The sequence below is a fragment of the Gloeophyllum trabeum genome (assembly GCF_000344685.1).
Source record: "Gloeophyllum trabeum ATCC 11539 unplaced genomic scaffold GLOTRscaffold_00014, whole genome shotgun sequence".
NCBI lineage: Eukaryota > Fungi > Basidiomycota > Agaricomycetes > Gloeophyllales > Gloeophyllaceae > Gloeophyllum > Gloeophyllum trabeum.
In genome coordinates this window covers 937,792-952,091 of record NW_006920423.1, presented here as the reverse complement: position 1 = coordinate 952,091, position 14,300 = coordinate 937,792, and the positions used below count along the sequence as shown (strand labels likewise).

The following is a 14,300-nucleotide window of genomic DNA, read 5'->3' as shown; positions in this document are numbered from 1 at the left end:
GTATTTGCATTGGTCTTAACCCATTTTAGCACCCGTTTATATGTGTTCTGAGTGAGCTCGACGAGGTAAGTGTCGAGACGCTCTCTACATCGCCCGCCGACCGCTGCTGAAAGGCTTCAGCCACCGTCCGCTTAGTCAGCCTCGGGGATCTCGGCGACGACATTTGTGCCAGCCGTCCTATAGCGTTCTCCTCCTCTTGTTCGTTCTGTATCCGGTAATACATTAAAAATAGATTTGTATTACATAACACTGCACGTGCGCCCTAGTAAAGGAGGAGCGAGAACGCTAAGGACGGATGGTTTAGGAGCCTGAGGGAAGTCCCCCCTTAGCCCGCTTTTGGAAGTGAACCCTACCCAAACGAGTAGCTGGGGCGCCGCAGCAGTGGTAAACCACGTGCGTGGACCTTGCCGAATATACGGCAAGGAACTTCGTGCTGTTGACTCCCCGTTGTGCTCGCAGTACTATAACCTAGTAGTTGTGATTTATCCTGTAGATAATGTACCAGGAGGAGCTACTGAGCTTTGGGACTCCCCATTGACAGTAGGAGACAGTCTGAAAAGCTACAGTTCTCTCAGCGTGATTTTTGATCCCAGTAAGGCTTCTACTGGGCCACATTTAGTGCCTCGACCCCCCCCCCCACTTTAAAGGAATTGTGTACATGAGGTTCTATGCGCTCTTGCGCATTCAGCGCGTACGTTATAGACAGTATAACCCTCGGTGTAGGGTAGAGGAAGGTCGAGACTATATACGTGCCGAGGTCCGGCAGATGCCAACCATGTGCACCTGCCGTTTTGGGCGGAGAATCCTGCCTTTTTGAGCACGCGCGAGAGCCTGGGGGGGACTTCTGCGACGCTGATACTAAACGGGTACAAGCCTCCATTAAAGACAGTTGCTCGTCTACTAAGTCTTTTTTAAGAGGCGCAGGATCAAGCCTATACGGGACTATGAACTGTACTCTTGGGGCCACTTACGAGGCTTTCGTCACTTCTGCATAGTTATTGTGGAGGGGACGCCATGAGAGGAGGGCTGAGGCCAGGTTCAAGGTATACACTTGCAGTAGTTTTCCACCGGGCTCTGTTCACACGTGCGCTCGAATAACGAGAGACTAGCACCGCCTGAACGCCAGCGCTTAAGATGAAAGCTGAAATTTCACTGACTGGAGCAGTAAGTGGGCAGACGAATGCGGCTCCGGAGTTACCGGACCACAAGCTGTTGTGGCTTAATGGCGTAGCGTTCTCGCTGTTCTCTGGCGCTGAGGTTTGAGTACCCTTGGGTCCCCAATAGGGCCAACACGCAGTATTGAGTCTTGACGCAGTACAGAAGTTCGGTAGTCATGCGGACATTGCAACTTGTTATGATTCGTACACTGAACATCTGGCTACGCATGTACATCATGAGCTTAATTTGTGTTGGTAGACTGGCAGTGTGAGATCTAAGGCAGGTGGATTGACAACGATGAAGAAGATCAATTCTACTTTAAACAATGCCAAGGGCCTCGAAGTTAGAGAATTTACAGTGCCTCCTGGGGCGGCGGGGCTAGTTTCTGAGCCGGGCGTCTGACCGCCTGCCCCTTTCTGTTCTTGTAGAAAAGAACATCACCTGGATAAAGGTGACACGAGTTCAGAGTGTGTTAAGCATTGCTTCGTGATACGAACCTTCGTCTTCCACAAACTGGCATTCATTATAGTTGTGCCACAACGCCTTGAACACGGGCTTGTCCGAGTAAGCGTAGTGCTCGCCGATGAAATTCCTGAGATACCCCGTCGCCTCCTCACCGTTGTCTAAGAGAAAGGCCACGTTAAGCCCGTAACCATACGATATGGGACAAGTACTTACACCAGGGCATCTTCGGGAAGAAGTGATGGATCACGTGGAAGTGTGCGACGTCGTGCAGGAAGAAGCGACCCCACCAGCCCATGAAGTTCCTGTCGACGGTGGCAGCGGCGCCTCGTTGGAAGTTCCATTCCGACCTGCGGTAGTGAGGTAGCTCCGGGTCCGTGTGGTGGAGGTACGTGATCATGATGAACCAGTGCGACACGCACAACCAGGGTATCCCGTAGAGCTTGACCACATACGAAGCCCCGTACGTCGCGCAGGCGGCCTTGACCAGATAGACCATACCTGCCATACCGATGTTCGAGATGATGACGACATTGCGCTGCTCCTTTGTGAAGATAATAGAGTTGGCTACAGTCGTTCCACGCTTCAGATGAAATCTAAGCGCAAAAAGATAGCACTCACGATCGAAGTGATTCGTCCATTTGGGGTAGTCCTTCTGGCCCGACACGTTGAACACTGTGCCTGGCGTCAGAGGAAGGCTTGCAAGATGGAATAGAGTTAAGCACTCACGCAAATATGCAGGGAACGCGAGAAGCTGCTGCCGGATCAACATGTACATAGTGTAAATAGGAGTATCGCCGAGGTACTCGTCATAATCGATCACATGTTTGTCGTCCTCCTGGGGTATTCCCAAGTCGCTCCTGGTCTTTGGAACATACACTTCATCTCGTTCCATAGATGCATGGTTGCTGTGGTGTCTGTGGTGCGAGATCCTCCAGCTAAAGTAGGGCGTCCACAGGCAGGTATGGGTAATCTGAAAGTTGAATAAGTAATAAGTCAAAGAAACTAAGTGATCGTGCCTTACAAATCCAATTATATCGTTAACCCACTTATGGGCTGAGAAGGCGCCGTGACCACACTATGGTTATAGGTTAATCCAACGATCGCTGCACGCAAACAGGAAGAAGGCCCACTTCATGCCCGATAACCCAAATGCCAGTGAATATCAGCCCCTGCATCCACCAGCTGCGCAAACATTATGTTGGTTCCGAATGAGAAAACATATCGATACTTACTATGCGACCCAAGCGAGCCAGCGCCCAGCTTCCGCCCCAACCGGGGTCATGAGAGACAGGACATCAACACGCTTGAATGTCGGGTCTATTTGGAGGCCTATCTTCCAGACGATCGCAGCCATTAGGAGGTCACGGATGAGGTACAGCATCGCCCTGGGAGTGTCTCTGACGAAGAGATGTGCAGGAATGGCAGCTCTAATTTCCTTCAGTGTCCTGCATATCACCCATCCGTTAGCTACCTTTATGAAGTAGAAACCACGGAAAAATCACCAGGGCATGGGCGTATACTCCGACAGATCATCCTCGCGAGAGGGCTTGGAGCGGGGGCAATTGACAGGTGCGCCCATGGTGTAGAAAGTCGCGAGCGGACGGGATGGCGGTCTGAGAGGCTCAGTTGCTGATCCTGCTTTATTCCCATTGCGACTGAGGAGGTACTTATAATTTGTAAACCCCGGTCCAGAGACTTGTCCTTGAACATGAAGGCGAGATTATCATGGAAAGGATGTTCGATCAGGCGGCGAAAGCCTTCTACAGGACATCCTGTTTACGGGGGTGCGTAAACTTAGTTCTTACCCCGATTAACGAACAGACTAGGCATGGCGTGTCCTCCGCCCACGCCTCGGTCCCTACAAGGAAGATGAAGAGAATCACTGGGGACTGATCCAGGAACTTTACGTCAAAGCAGAAGGTGATCTTGTTCGGGTTATGGACTCCCAAATGATATGAAATCGAGATGGGTGCAGCCGCGCGTCTGATATCTATTGGTGGATCACGGATTAGGGCGGATCCAATGCAACAAGCGGATGGAATTTACTGATATGGATTACGCGTTATAAAATGCCACGCACATTCCTCGCCTCCACAAGTCTCGAAGTCACACCTGCTTGACGACGCAGGAATGGCCGAGTACATCCCCACTCCTACTACAACGGACCTCCGATGCTTGGACCCAGAGTTACGTGACTTCGTGTCTATATTCCCCCAGACGATCGAGAACGCGCGGCGCGCTCAGGTCGTGGTCGACTTCATGCGAGCAATTCCTCCCAGACCGCATGAATACCCTGACGTGATAAAGAAAGATGTTTATCTTTCGGCACCTACGGCGGATATCTCGCAGCCGCCTACGGCTGTCCGTCTGTTTATTCCTATTCGTGCATCTGAAGAAGGACCCTTACCGGTGGTAATGTGGATGGTGTGTAGTTCCCAGATGACCTTGACACGAGAGCTGATAGATGTACTGGAAGCATCACGGTGGTTTCTTCTCGGCAGGCCCGCTTCGCCTGGATCCGTTCTGTAGTGCACTCGCAGCGGGTGCGAATGTAATCGTGGCTGCAACATCATATCGCCAGACCCCCGAGAACCCCTTCCCCGCGCGTACGTGATTTCCATATCTGTTTTCCACGCCACGAAGCTGTGGCTCATTCCGGCAACGCCGGGAAATTATAGCCTTCGAAGACGTTTACCAGGTGCTGTTGTGGCTCACTACTTCGTCTGGGGTAGCGGACTACTTCATCGATCCCACTCGCATCGCGGTCGGAGGCACGTCGGCAGGCGGTACCCTTGCAGTAGGCATCTGCCTGCGATACCGCGACGAACACAGTGCAGAAGCCACCAGAAGCGCTATCCGTCTCCTGCTCCTTGAAGATGCCGCGTTCGAGCTTCGACCCGCTTCATATTCCACGTACCATAACCCCGTCAATATCATCTGGAATGCTAACGTTACCAGGTATATGTGGGAGTTGTATCTCCCGCAAGGCGTGGATAATCTCGACCTGAAGATGAAGGGCTACGCTGTCCCAAGCTTGGCAACAAATCTGAAGGATTTGCCTCCGACAATGCTGCTCTGCGCCCAATGGGATGACTTAACCAACGACGCGATTGCGTTCGGGCACAAACTGCTTGAAGTGGGTGTGCCTACCGAGATCCACGTAAGCATCGACCTTCCTTCACAGAATCCGCCTAATCACAGTCTCCGTATTTGACAGAATTATCGCGGCACTTTCCATGTATCGGACAAGCTTCTCCATGACACCCAAGTCAGCGCCAAGAAGAGAGAAGACATTATCAACGCACTTCGTTATGCTTTCGTACAATAATCCGTTTGGCAGTAAACCCCCGGCACCTTGCTGCTCTCGATGGAAGTGCGATTGCCTACACCGTGAATCGATCCTTAGTTACAGAGGAAATGACACACCGCTCGGAATTCCTATTGAACCACGACTTTTTTTCACCGCAGACGGGGTTAAGCCGTGGCAGGGTGCAATGAATTGCGCTGTAATCGCCATCCGTCATTGCGGCTGCGAAGCCTAGATATTGATCTCCGACAGGATCTAGCGTCCATCGAGAGCTTGTGTACAGCCAGAATCGAGATCCGTTCGGCTAGATCAGAAACTATCCCGCGGATCTTGTGAGGATGGCAGAATTCATCGATGTCCTCGTTGCATGTATGTATCTGGGCAACGTACACTCGAGCCCATTATCCCAGTCAGAGAAATGCGATATCATTCCTTCAAATATCAGATACCGGCACCCATATAAGTGTACGCAGATAATTCCCTGCCGCACGTGTGTTCGAAGAAAGTCACGAAGTGTTCTAAGAATCGAAAGGGACAATACTTAACCACCCACGATTGCCGTAACACGGGAACACTGAAATGAAGAGGGAAGAGATATCTTTTCTCAAAACGCAGGTGCGGACGGAGGTGGTTCTCCGCGCTCCTTCTGAATCCAAGGTCCAGAGAGACTGAAAAAATAGGGGACGCCCAGACACCAGGAAGAAGAAACGATATCTCACATATCACCCCTCGTGCACGGCGCAGAGCTCGATCCGTCGCGCTCAAAGACACATTTGAATCCCGAGTCGTCAATGCACCCGCCTCAAAGTTGGCCAGTGCTGCACCTTCCGGATCTCTCGGATCTGTCCTCAGCTTCAGGGCTATGCTCAACCTGCCAGTCCCCACTGAAGCTAAAGCCCAAATGCCAGAATATGTCCATTATGCTCGGAACCTCTAATGTTATCGTGAGCTGCGCTATTTTCGTATCGAATAGAATCTGTGAATAGCGACTCCACCCACCCCCGGTCCCCCGATAGCTAGCGATGCAGAGCGCAAACAGTGGTACATGAGGAATCTTCCTTTGTTCGCAAAACTAGCTCAGGAAGGTTTACCATCCAGAGAATAGCTTCGAATCGCCTGTGCCACTCATCAGAGTGTCTTCTGCAATTTCCATAAACCCAACATCTGAACGCCCCTGTTGTGTATACATCGCCGCGTCGGCAGCTTTTACTATAGAAGGTCTGGGTCTCAGGGCCAAGCCGTGCTAACGCGGGTGTTAGTCTAGAGCAGGACGAGCCGGACACTGGACGAAATGCACGTACCTCTATCAGGGCGAAGAGAAACTCGCATGTAGGTTTCACGTACCACCGCTCGAATTTCTTGCCAGGCCGTGTCGGCTTTGCAAACCAACCCATATGCCCGCCACCGGCAGTTACCGCTTGAACAACCCAGGGCGATTGGAGAATCTGCAAGGATAACATTGAGAGTAAGGGCGAAAATCATTAATACACCGCAGCATACCTGACATATCGGGATGTTTTCCACCGTGACGATCGGATCGTCATTGCTATTGATAGCCAGACAGGGGATGGAGATGCGGTCGACGACCCTGGAAGAGCTAATGGCCGAGTAGTAGTCCATGTGGTCTTTGAACCCGTAGAGCCGAGTGGTAATGACATCGTCGTATTCCCTCAAGCGCACGTACTTGCGGCTGAGGAAGTGATCCAGTAGTGCCCCGGGTAATGGCGAGCTCGGGTCGGAGTAGAAAACCTTCCGATGCCTGCCCAGGAGCGCCTGCAGAGCTCCACCTAGCACAAAATCGTACACCCATCTGTTGACCCAGGAGCCAAACTCGATATGGGGCGACCCCCGTGCGAAGTCCCACACGTTTGCCAGGCTAACGACGCCGCTGAGGGGGCACTCGGGACCTTCTTCGCCTACGTATTTGGTCAAGGCGTTGGCACCCAAAGAGAACCCTGCGGCGGTGTATAGATGGAGCTAGGTCAGACTTAACATGATGACATACCGAGTCCAAATATCAAAGATTGCGGAAAAGTATGGCAGATCCAGAGCACGGCGCTTCTGATATCGTCTGTCGTGCCAGCCTGAATCCACCCCAATGAGATGCCCGAAGAGTATGAAGGAAATGGCGGCGTACGTGATACAGTTTCGGAGACGTTACGGGACACCCGTTGCACCCCCTGGAGTTGAGGACGACTGCGCGGAAGCGGCAACCTTGAGGTAACGTTGGAGCAGTTAATGCAGCTACTGCTGCTCGAACATACGACTCATGAGAACCACCTGTGAGACCATGGGTTACCAGTAGAATCGGTTCTACAATATGGCTGGGTTCCACGCTAAACGGCGGAGTGATGTCCAAGGCTAGAGTACCTGCCAAAAATCATGAATGTTCTGTAGAGCCAGAAGCAGAGGTGACTCCACCTCCGTCAGGCACGCGTAGTATTTTCCTACAAGTTATCGGTTTGTTCAGCGGAATCTGAGTGTAGGAACGAGCGCAATTCACCGCTCGTAGACTACCGGGTCGACTAGAGTGAAGTCGCCCACGGAACAATACACTGTTTGAGCATTACCCCTGGTGAAAATCGTTGTAGTGTGTCCAGACGTCATGCCACACAAGACCGACATACCCTGGTAGCCACCACACCGATCGAAAACTGGAATCCGGCCCGTAGAGGGACGTGACTTCAGTTTTCACAAGGTCAATCAGCGTGAGTCCAGACGCATGCTTGACAGGCTGGGGCGCTGTATCTAGAGGAGCCGATGTTGCGGAGTGAATGAGCTTAGTTCTTAGGCCCAATGTCCGTCGTGTCCAGGCCATTGATAGACCAACGCACAGGGCCACTATCCCAGTCAACGTTAACGCCGCCACCAGGCTATTATACCCAGCGAAAGACATTGTAAGTTGTACTGCTGGGGCAAGTTTCGTGACTCCTAGTCTGAGGGTTAGTGTTTTCTAACACCACAGTGGCTGCATAAAATTCAACTTGATCTCTGTCCGCAGCAGCTCGGACGGCGATAGTGCGAGCACAGGCACGAGCACTAAACAAGACGCCCAGTACATGCCGGACCGCTGATTCAGTGATAGAGTTCCATTTCCCCGGGCATCGAAAAGGTCGTGTAATAGACGCAGGTGCCAAAATTAAGAATTGCAACGTCAGTTGACCGATACAGCAGTGCGAGAGCAGAGAAGTATATGCCAGCAAGGGTCACAACCACGTTCTCGGAAGCATCCGGATCCAGGGCATTAACGATTTGCTTCCGTTAAAGCCACCGGACACCGTTGTGTGGATCATATCAGGTTTCCTTTCTTCACGGAATCCTCGCTGCAAGTCGCATCAGGACATGTTTGTAGATGAAGTCTCTGAATACGGTCTGGTACTTCCTATCTCACGTCCCAATTACCCTCGAAACCTTTCTCCGTTATTCTGGAGTAGCGTTCACGTTGCACGTTTCTTACTTATAAGCATGTTGTGGCCGCTGCCCTCCGTCCGCCCATCCTATCACCAATCGCTTGGAACACGATGGGCATTTTTCAGAACGGGCTAGAATATGAGAGACGCAAGATAACCGACTTTGCCCCTCCCAAGGTCAGATCAGCCTGACCTAATGTTGTATTCCTGCATAACACTGCATAACACTGTTTACAGGTGACTCTGGCGGAAATCCACGCCGCGGTACCCAAGCATCTCTTCCAGAAATCAACTCGCAAGGCCTTGGTGTATGTCGCCAGAGACGTTTTCTTTGCGGCGCTCTTTTACTATGCCGCGACTTACATCGATCCCGCATGCCGGGCCTTGGATACGCGGTACGAAGGCCATCATCGTGCGTTCGTGCTGCTCCGATGGACACTGTGGAGCGTCTACTGGTTCTGGCAGGGAGTAGCCTTCGCGGGATGGTGGTGTCTAGGTCAATAGTCCCAGCCATCGGCGGTACAGCGCACAACTGAATAGCTATTGGACCACAGGTCATGAAGCTGGACATGGTACTATGTCCCCGCACTCTTGGGTTAACCATCTTCTTGGCTTCACGCTACACACGGTTCGTCTCGTCCCCTTTGCTCGAAGAAAAATACTAAAACCCACGGTACTGATATAGGCAATCCTTGTCCCTTACTATTCATGGCGATCGACGCATCATGCTCATCACGTGAGCGCGCCCCCGGCATTACTGGAAAGGCATTAACGAATTATTGCACAGAAAGCCACAGGGTCGATGGAGCGTGACGAGAACTGGGTACCTCGCACCAGGACAGACTACCAGCTGCCACCCGAGGGCACTGCGCATGTTCTGGACTACCATGACATTTTCGAAGAGACCCCGATTTATACACTCGTCCGCATCGTTTTCCAGCAGATACTCGGATGGCACGCGTACCTGACTTACAATGCTCTGGGTAACAAGATGTTATATCCAGAAGGTTTCCAGACAAATGTGGGTGTTCGCGCATGCCGTTGGCAGGATTCGTTAAATTCAGGCCTGGGTGCAGCATTTCATCCCGTCTTCGCCTCTCTTCAAATCCCATGAGCGTCGGGATGTCATCATCTCCGATATCGGCCTTCTTGCTATGATAGGCATTCTGTACTACTACGGCACACAGGTAGGACTCGTGAACTTCATCAAGTTTTACTTCATTCCGTATCTGGTGGGTAGAAAGTTTCCTGGTGTCCGGCAATCGCTCACATTGTGTACACAGCTCGCGAATCATTGGATCGTCATGTTAACTTTTCTGCACCATTCGGACCCTACAATTCCTCATTATCGCGGAAAGGAGTGGTCCTTCCTCCGAGGTGCAGTCGCAACTGTCGACAGGCCGCTCCTAGGCTGGATCGGTCGATTCTTCTTGCACAATGTGCGTATCACTCCCTCCACCCACGTCTGACATTCATCTGATCTACCCTTCCTGATAGGTGTCACACGATCACGTCGCACATCATTTCTTCTCCATTATCCCTTTCTGTGCGTTGTTCACGGACGCTTTGCGATAGCGTCGGATTTCTCACTGTGCCACAGATAATCAGCCAGAAGTGACTGAGCGCATCAAGGAAGTGCTCAAGGATGATTACAACTATGATTCCACTGTAAGCATGGCCTCGCAGCTCATGATGTGCTACCGTCCTTATCTCATCTATCCTGCAGAACACTTTCTATGCCTTGTATCGCTCGTTCAGCGAGTGCTGCTTCATCGAGGACGAGGGTGAAATTGTTTTCTACAAGAACAAGGACGGCGTCGCGCAGCGACACCTGGCCAACAACGCCATAGGAAGCGACTCTGGCTACAGCAGCTCCGAGAACGAAGGGAGTGACAAGAAGAAGGATTGATGACGTCTGATGTGGAACGAGCATCGCGAGAGTGGAACGTCCAAGGCCCGGCCTATGTCTCCGTTTCATTACACTTGTATGGCTGTACTCATATAGGCGCGGGCAATAGAGATGATCTTTCAATTGAACCCGCGTGACAGTAGCTATCTTGGTTCCAGTGGGAATGGGCTCGGCACGGCACTCCCAGCCGTGCACTGTGCAGACGGGACTCACAGTGTACGCAGGGCCCACCAGAGGGTAGCTCGTTGCTAACCTCTTCGAACGAATGGAGAAAGCAACATTTACTAGTCTTATCAGAGAGATGGATTGGGAAACCGATTCAACTCTTTGGCCGACTCCGCGAGCATCGGGTTCGGCCCTTTGGGCTGCATAGGTAAGATCACCTCCATGGTAGGTGGGTCCGCATGGAACGCAAATGCCTTTCACCGCACTCAAGGCCGGAGGAGCCATAGGGATCCATCTCGGAGCCAGGCACTCAACTACCTCATTCTACTACCCATCCACTATGGGCGCGTTGTTCCTTGTTGGCCAATGACGAAAGGGACGGGCCCTTCGACTCGGAATGTTGTAACCCCCAAAGGCCCCTTCACCCATTCTTCTAATTACAGGTGAATATGTACTGGCGGATACAATCCGGTAGTTACCGAGTTATCCTTTGTCGAGTTTTGGAAAGACAGAAACGATACTTCTTGATAAACATACGCTCGGGACCAGGGCACGCGGTTTAATAATGGTCTAGCGTTTAGTGGGTCGACAAGCTTCCCGAAGGACAAGCAACGGAGGCTTCCTTGGCGGATGACTCAGACTCCTATCAGCCAGAACTTTATATAGCATCACCAAACCCGCCAGAAGCAAAGCCCATGAACTCACTACTTATCAAAGCAGACGCCACGAAGCTGATACTTACGACAATAGACGGACAGGGCAGGACACACCGGGCTGGCGCCTAGAAGGAGCCATCGGTGATTGGAAATTATATCCTTCCTGAGGCATCGATAGCGTTGATGCGATCCTGGCTCGTCGGCATAGAATACACCGGGAGTACCTCTGGGACCTACTTTAACTGTCTCCCAAGGCACGGAGCATCAGGGCTCCGATGATGGGCGATTACAGAGTACCAGCAAAACCTGCCGCAGCTCCTGCTGCGCACGCAGGAGCAGACTGAAGCGCCAACGTCCTGGGATGATTTGAATTTGGTGGTCCTGGTGACATTGTTGGTTTGCACGTCCGCGAGAACCATCGAAAGCAAGGCTTGTGTCGCTTGCAGAATCTACTTCGTCATCGCATCTGTCTGGCCACTGCCACGAACAATGGGAGAGCCGATCCAATATGACCAACATGGGAGTTCAGAGCAGAACCGTGGTGCAGGTGAACTCAAGCCGTGCCACAATGAAGCGGCTCAGTCATGATGTTCCAGAATATATCATGCTATGTGATCTACATAGGTGATATTAGCACCTTCGGGGAGGATCAGGGAGGAAGTCGGGAAACAGGGAGTCAAGTCGCAGGAAACCTGCGGAGAATTGAAGTATGCGTACCCTAACTCTGGATTCAAATGTCACTTCGCCGGGCTGGTTAGTCTGAGCACCGTTCCGAGTATTGGACGGAGCGGGAGCTATCCCCGATACCTGCCGCATTGGGGAACATGTCATAATTATCATCCGTGAGGCTTCGAAAAGAAGCTACAGGTGGAAGAGCTACAGCCACATACCTACTTGCTCAAAGTAATAGCTCCTTTCATGCAGCGGCCATTGGCCTCACACGATTCGATGAGGGAAATGAGAAGAATGAATGTTGGAAATATCTATGGAACACAAGTCGATGCATACTTGACCACGCAGTGATACCAGATTGTAGTATGAAATGGATTCCGTGACGGTACCGAGGTAGCATGGTATCATTGGCATGCCGAGCAACAAACCAACATAGGACCGTAATTAGACAGGGTCATCCTACGATGTGAAAAATCAGTACCAACCTAAGCTATTACTGACCGCTTGATGATCAAGCACGCATGCCACAATCTTTCCACAATGAATCCATCTTTTATATACAGCCATTTGCTTGGGTGACCTATACCGTTGGATAGAGTGGTGGAAGCTCGAGTCCTTCATATACATGGACGTCAAGTCCATCGTCCGTAATCTGTAAACGGAGCGCATCAGCAAATCTACGGCACAAGAGGGCGGCATATGTATTCACGTTCCAGCCGATTAATCCGTTAGTCGACGATACACCTTGGATGTGGAGCGGAGGTGTCATCACCGTCTCGCGGTATGGTAGGTAGGAGATAACGTCTTCCTGAAAGATATTGTCCGCCTCAATAACAGTAGCACCTTCGTGAATGACACTTCGCTCTCGGTGATGGCCATGGGGCATATGTGCTGTGCGAAAGATGTCCCGGGCATTGCCTGTAGGGTTGAAATCCCAAATCCGATCAGGCCAGATGACTCGGTACCCGTGGGTGGTGGTTGCATGGTGCATGGTCAGATCTCTGAACCAGCGCGACCGCCTCGGACCCCATTCGCTCCATGATACGTGTGAGGGTCCATTTGAAATCTTGCTCAAGCTCGGAGAACTGGGCAGAAAAGTGGATAAAGGGGTAAAGATATCGAAAACACGTTGACGGCGCTCTTCTCCGGGGTGGGGGATCGATTCGACGACTCTCATAGTAATGTGAATCACGGAATTCAACCTCGAGGTCCCAAAGGGAATCCCGAGACGTTCTTCTGAGCCGGGTAATTTGTGGTGTCTCCAGGAGGTATCGCCTGTTATCCGGATTCTTGCTACGTGCTGCGGTCGAGGACATGGAAGTTCATATGTCGCGATCCGGGTAGGAACAGCTGCGCCTCCGCCTTCTTCCAGCGACGTCACATGGTCTAGCGAATAGACGTCAACGGCTGGAAGTCGGCCGGGATAGCGCGTAACCGACGCAACCAATAGCCAGCGAGGGGAAACGAGATGGAAGTCACGGAGCACTCTGTCCGCTGGCTGGGGGAGCCTCTGCACCAAACGTGAACCACGGAGTAGCACGACATACATGGCGCGACTGGCTGCTTACCATTTTGACAATTCCACTTGTCCATTCTAAGATCACCAGCTCTCATTTGTGCGCGAACCTACGCGTGTATACAGAGAGTGCAACGACGTCACCATCCACTTGCACGGACGTGCATAGTGGCATGTCCCAGTCATCAAACCCTACCCGGACAGGACTTAGGGCAGCACGAGGATGAATAGTTCCGTGCGTGAGCGAGAGAAGAGCGATTTCCAGCGATGACCTATGCCGAACATCTTCAGCGAACGCCGTTACAAGCCCTGAAATCCCCTTACTCTTGCTGCACCGGGACTACATGAAGTAGCACAAGTAGGTCTTGCTCCGGGTCAATCTCACAGTCAGTACTGAAGTCGAAGTCCGTATGCACGGTCCAAGACCGATTTTCCGGTGAAATGATGTCCAACACGTCCAGGCTATGGAAGCCGGGGCTTGCGTCTGTGTTCAACCGCATGAACATGCCGCGACTGTATTTGCGATAATCACCATGGCCAATAATAGGCATTGTACGCGAGACACGCAGGTGAGGCCCCTTCCAGGCGTCCTGGTGTTCATGGAGCAGCCGTAGGCGCTCTTCGGTGGAGGACGGATCGAGCGGATTATCGACGTACCCCGAAGCACCCAGTTCGATGATGTACTGTAGGCTTAAGGAGGAGCGAACGAGCCCGTCAAACTGCTTCGACACCTGGGGATTAATATTAGAGGCTTCTCCGTTTTCAAAGGCCGAGCATCGTGCGACATACAGACTGGACGTTGAGAACGTCTTCGAAACGCAGAAAACTGAGGATGTGGATCAGGAGCTCCGAAGGGAGGTCTTTCAGGGTTGTGACCATGATCGTACGCAGCACCTGTGTCCCGAATTTGGCCAGTAGGAGGACGACAATGAACTGTGGAATCTACCCGGAATGCGCGATATTAAACCGAACCTGACTGTGCCTTGTATTCCGTCTATTTGGATAGCATCTGTATGATGAAGGTGCCGTTCGGACTGGGGAA

The 14,300-nt window shown here is 51.8% G+C and overlaps 5 protein-coding genes across 5 annotated transcripts; 2 read left to right on the top strand and 3 right to left on the bottom strand.

Moving 5' to 3' along the window:
* Positions 1 to 1,620: 1,620 nt before the first annotated feature.
* On the bottom strand, positions 1,621 to 3,202 carry GLOTRDRAFT_48276 (uncharacterized protein; the record flags this gene model as incomplete). Its single annotated transcript, XM_007871399.1, has 8 exons — positions 1,621 to 1,781; positions 1,837 to 2,187; positions 2,242 to 2,295; positions 2,350 to 2,593; positions 2,645 to 2,698; positions 2,754 to 2,805; positions 2,856 to 3,068; positions 3,126 to 3,202. The coding sequence occupies 8 exons, from the start codon at positions 3,200 to 3,202 to the stop codon at positions 1,621 to 1,623; spliced, it is 1,206 nt and encodes a 401-aa protein (XP_007869590.1).
* GLOTRDRAFT_132768 (alpha/beta-hydrolase) lies at positions 3,132 to 4,951 on the top strand (the record flags this gene model as incomplete). The annotated part of the gene is made up of 5 exons (XM_007871639.1): positions 3,132 to 3,192; positions 3,752 to 4,047; positions 4,100 to 4,229; positions 4,302 to 4,783; positions 4,841 to 4,951. The coding sequence occupies 5 exons, from the start codon at positions 3,132 to 3,134 to the stop codon at positions 4,949 to 4,951; spliced, it is 1,080 nt and encodes a 359-aa protein (XP_007869830.1).
* Positions 4,952 to 6,231: 1,280 nt separating this feature from the next.
* On the bottom strand, positions 6,232 to 7,178 carry GLOTRDRAFT_12169 (uncharacterized protein; the record flags this gene model as incomplete). Its single annotated transcript, XM_007871366.1, has 5 exons — positions 6,232 to 6,375; positions 6,419 to 6,760; positions 6,815 to 6,885; positions 6,936 to 7,014; positions 7,068 to 7,178. Coding segments are annotated over 5 exons (747 nt in total), but the record flags the coding sequence as incomplete, so codon positions are not given.
* Positions 7,179 to 8,451: 1,273 nt separating this feature from the next.
* On the top strand, positions 8,452 to 10,249 carry GLOTRDRAFT_48373 (delta-12 fatty acid desaturase protein; the record flags this gene model as incomplete). Its single annotated transcript, XM_007871409.1, has 10 exons — positions 8,452 to 8,517; positions 8,578 to 8,836; positions 8,895 to 8,968; positions 9,026 to 9,076; positions 9,128 to 9,361; positions 9,417 to 9,572; positions 9,624 to 9,779; positions 9,838 to 9,886; positions 9,941 to 10,008; positions 10,067 to 10,249. The coding sequence occupies 10 exons, from the start codon at positions 8,452 to 8,454 to the stop codon at positions 10,247 to 10,249; spliced, it is 1,296 nt and encodes a 431-aa protein (XP_007869600.1).
* Positions 10,250 to 13,352: 3,103 nt separating this feature from the next.
* GLOTRDRAFT_132765 (uncharacterized protein) lies at positions 13,353 to 14,137 on the bottom strand (the record flags this gene model as incomplete). The annotated part of the gene is made up of 3 exons (XM_007871638.1): positions 13,353 to 13,530; positions 13,583 to 13,989; positions 14,048 to 14,137. The coding sequence occupies 3 exons, from the start codon at positions 14,135 to 14,137 to the stop codon at positions 13,353 to 13,355; spliced, it is 675 nt and encodes a 224-aa protein (XP_007869829.1).
* Positions 14,138 to 14,300: the final 163 nt, after the last annotated feature.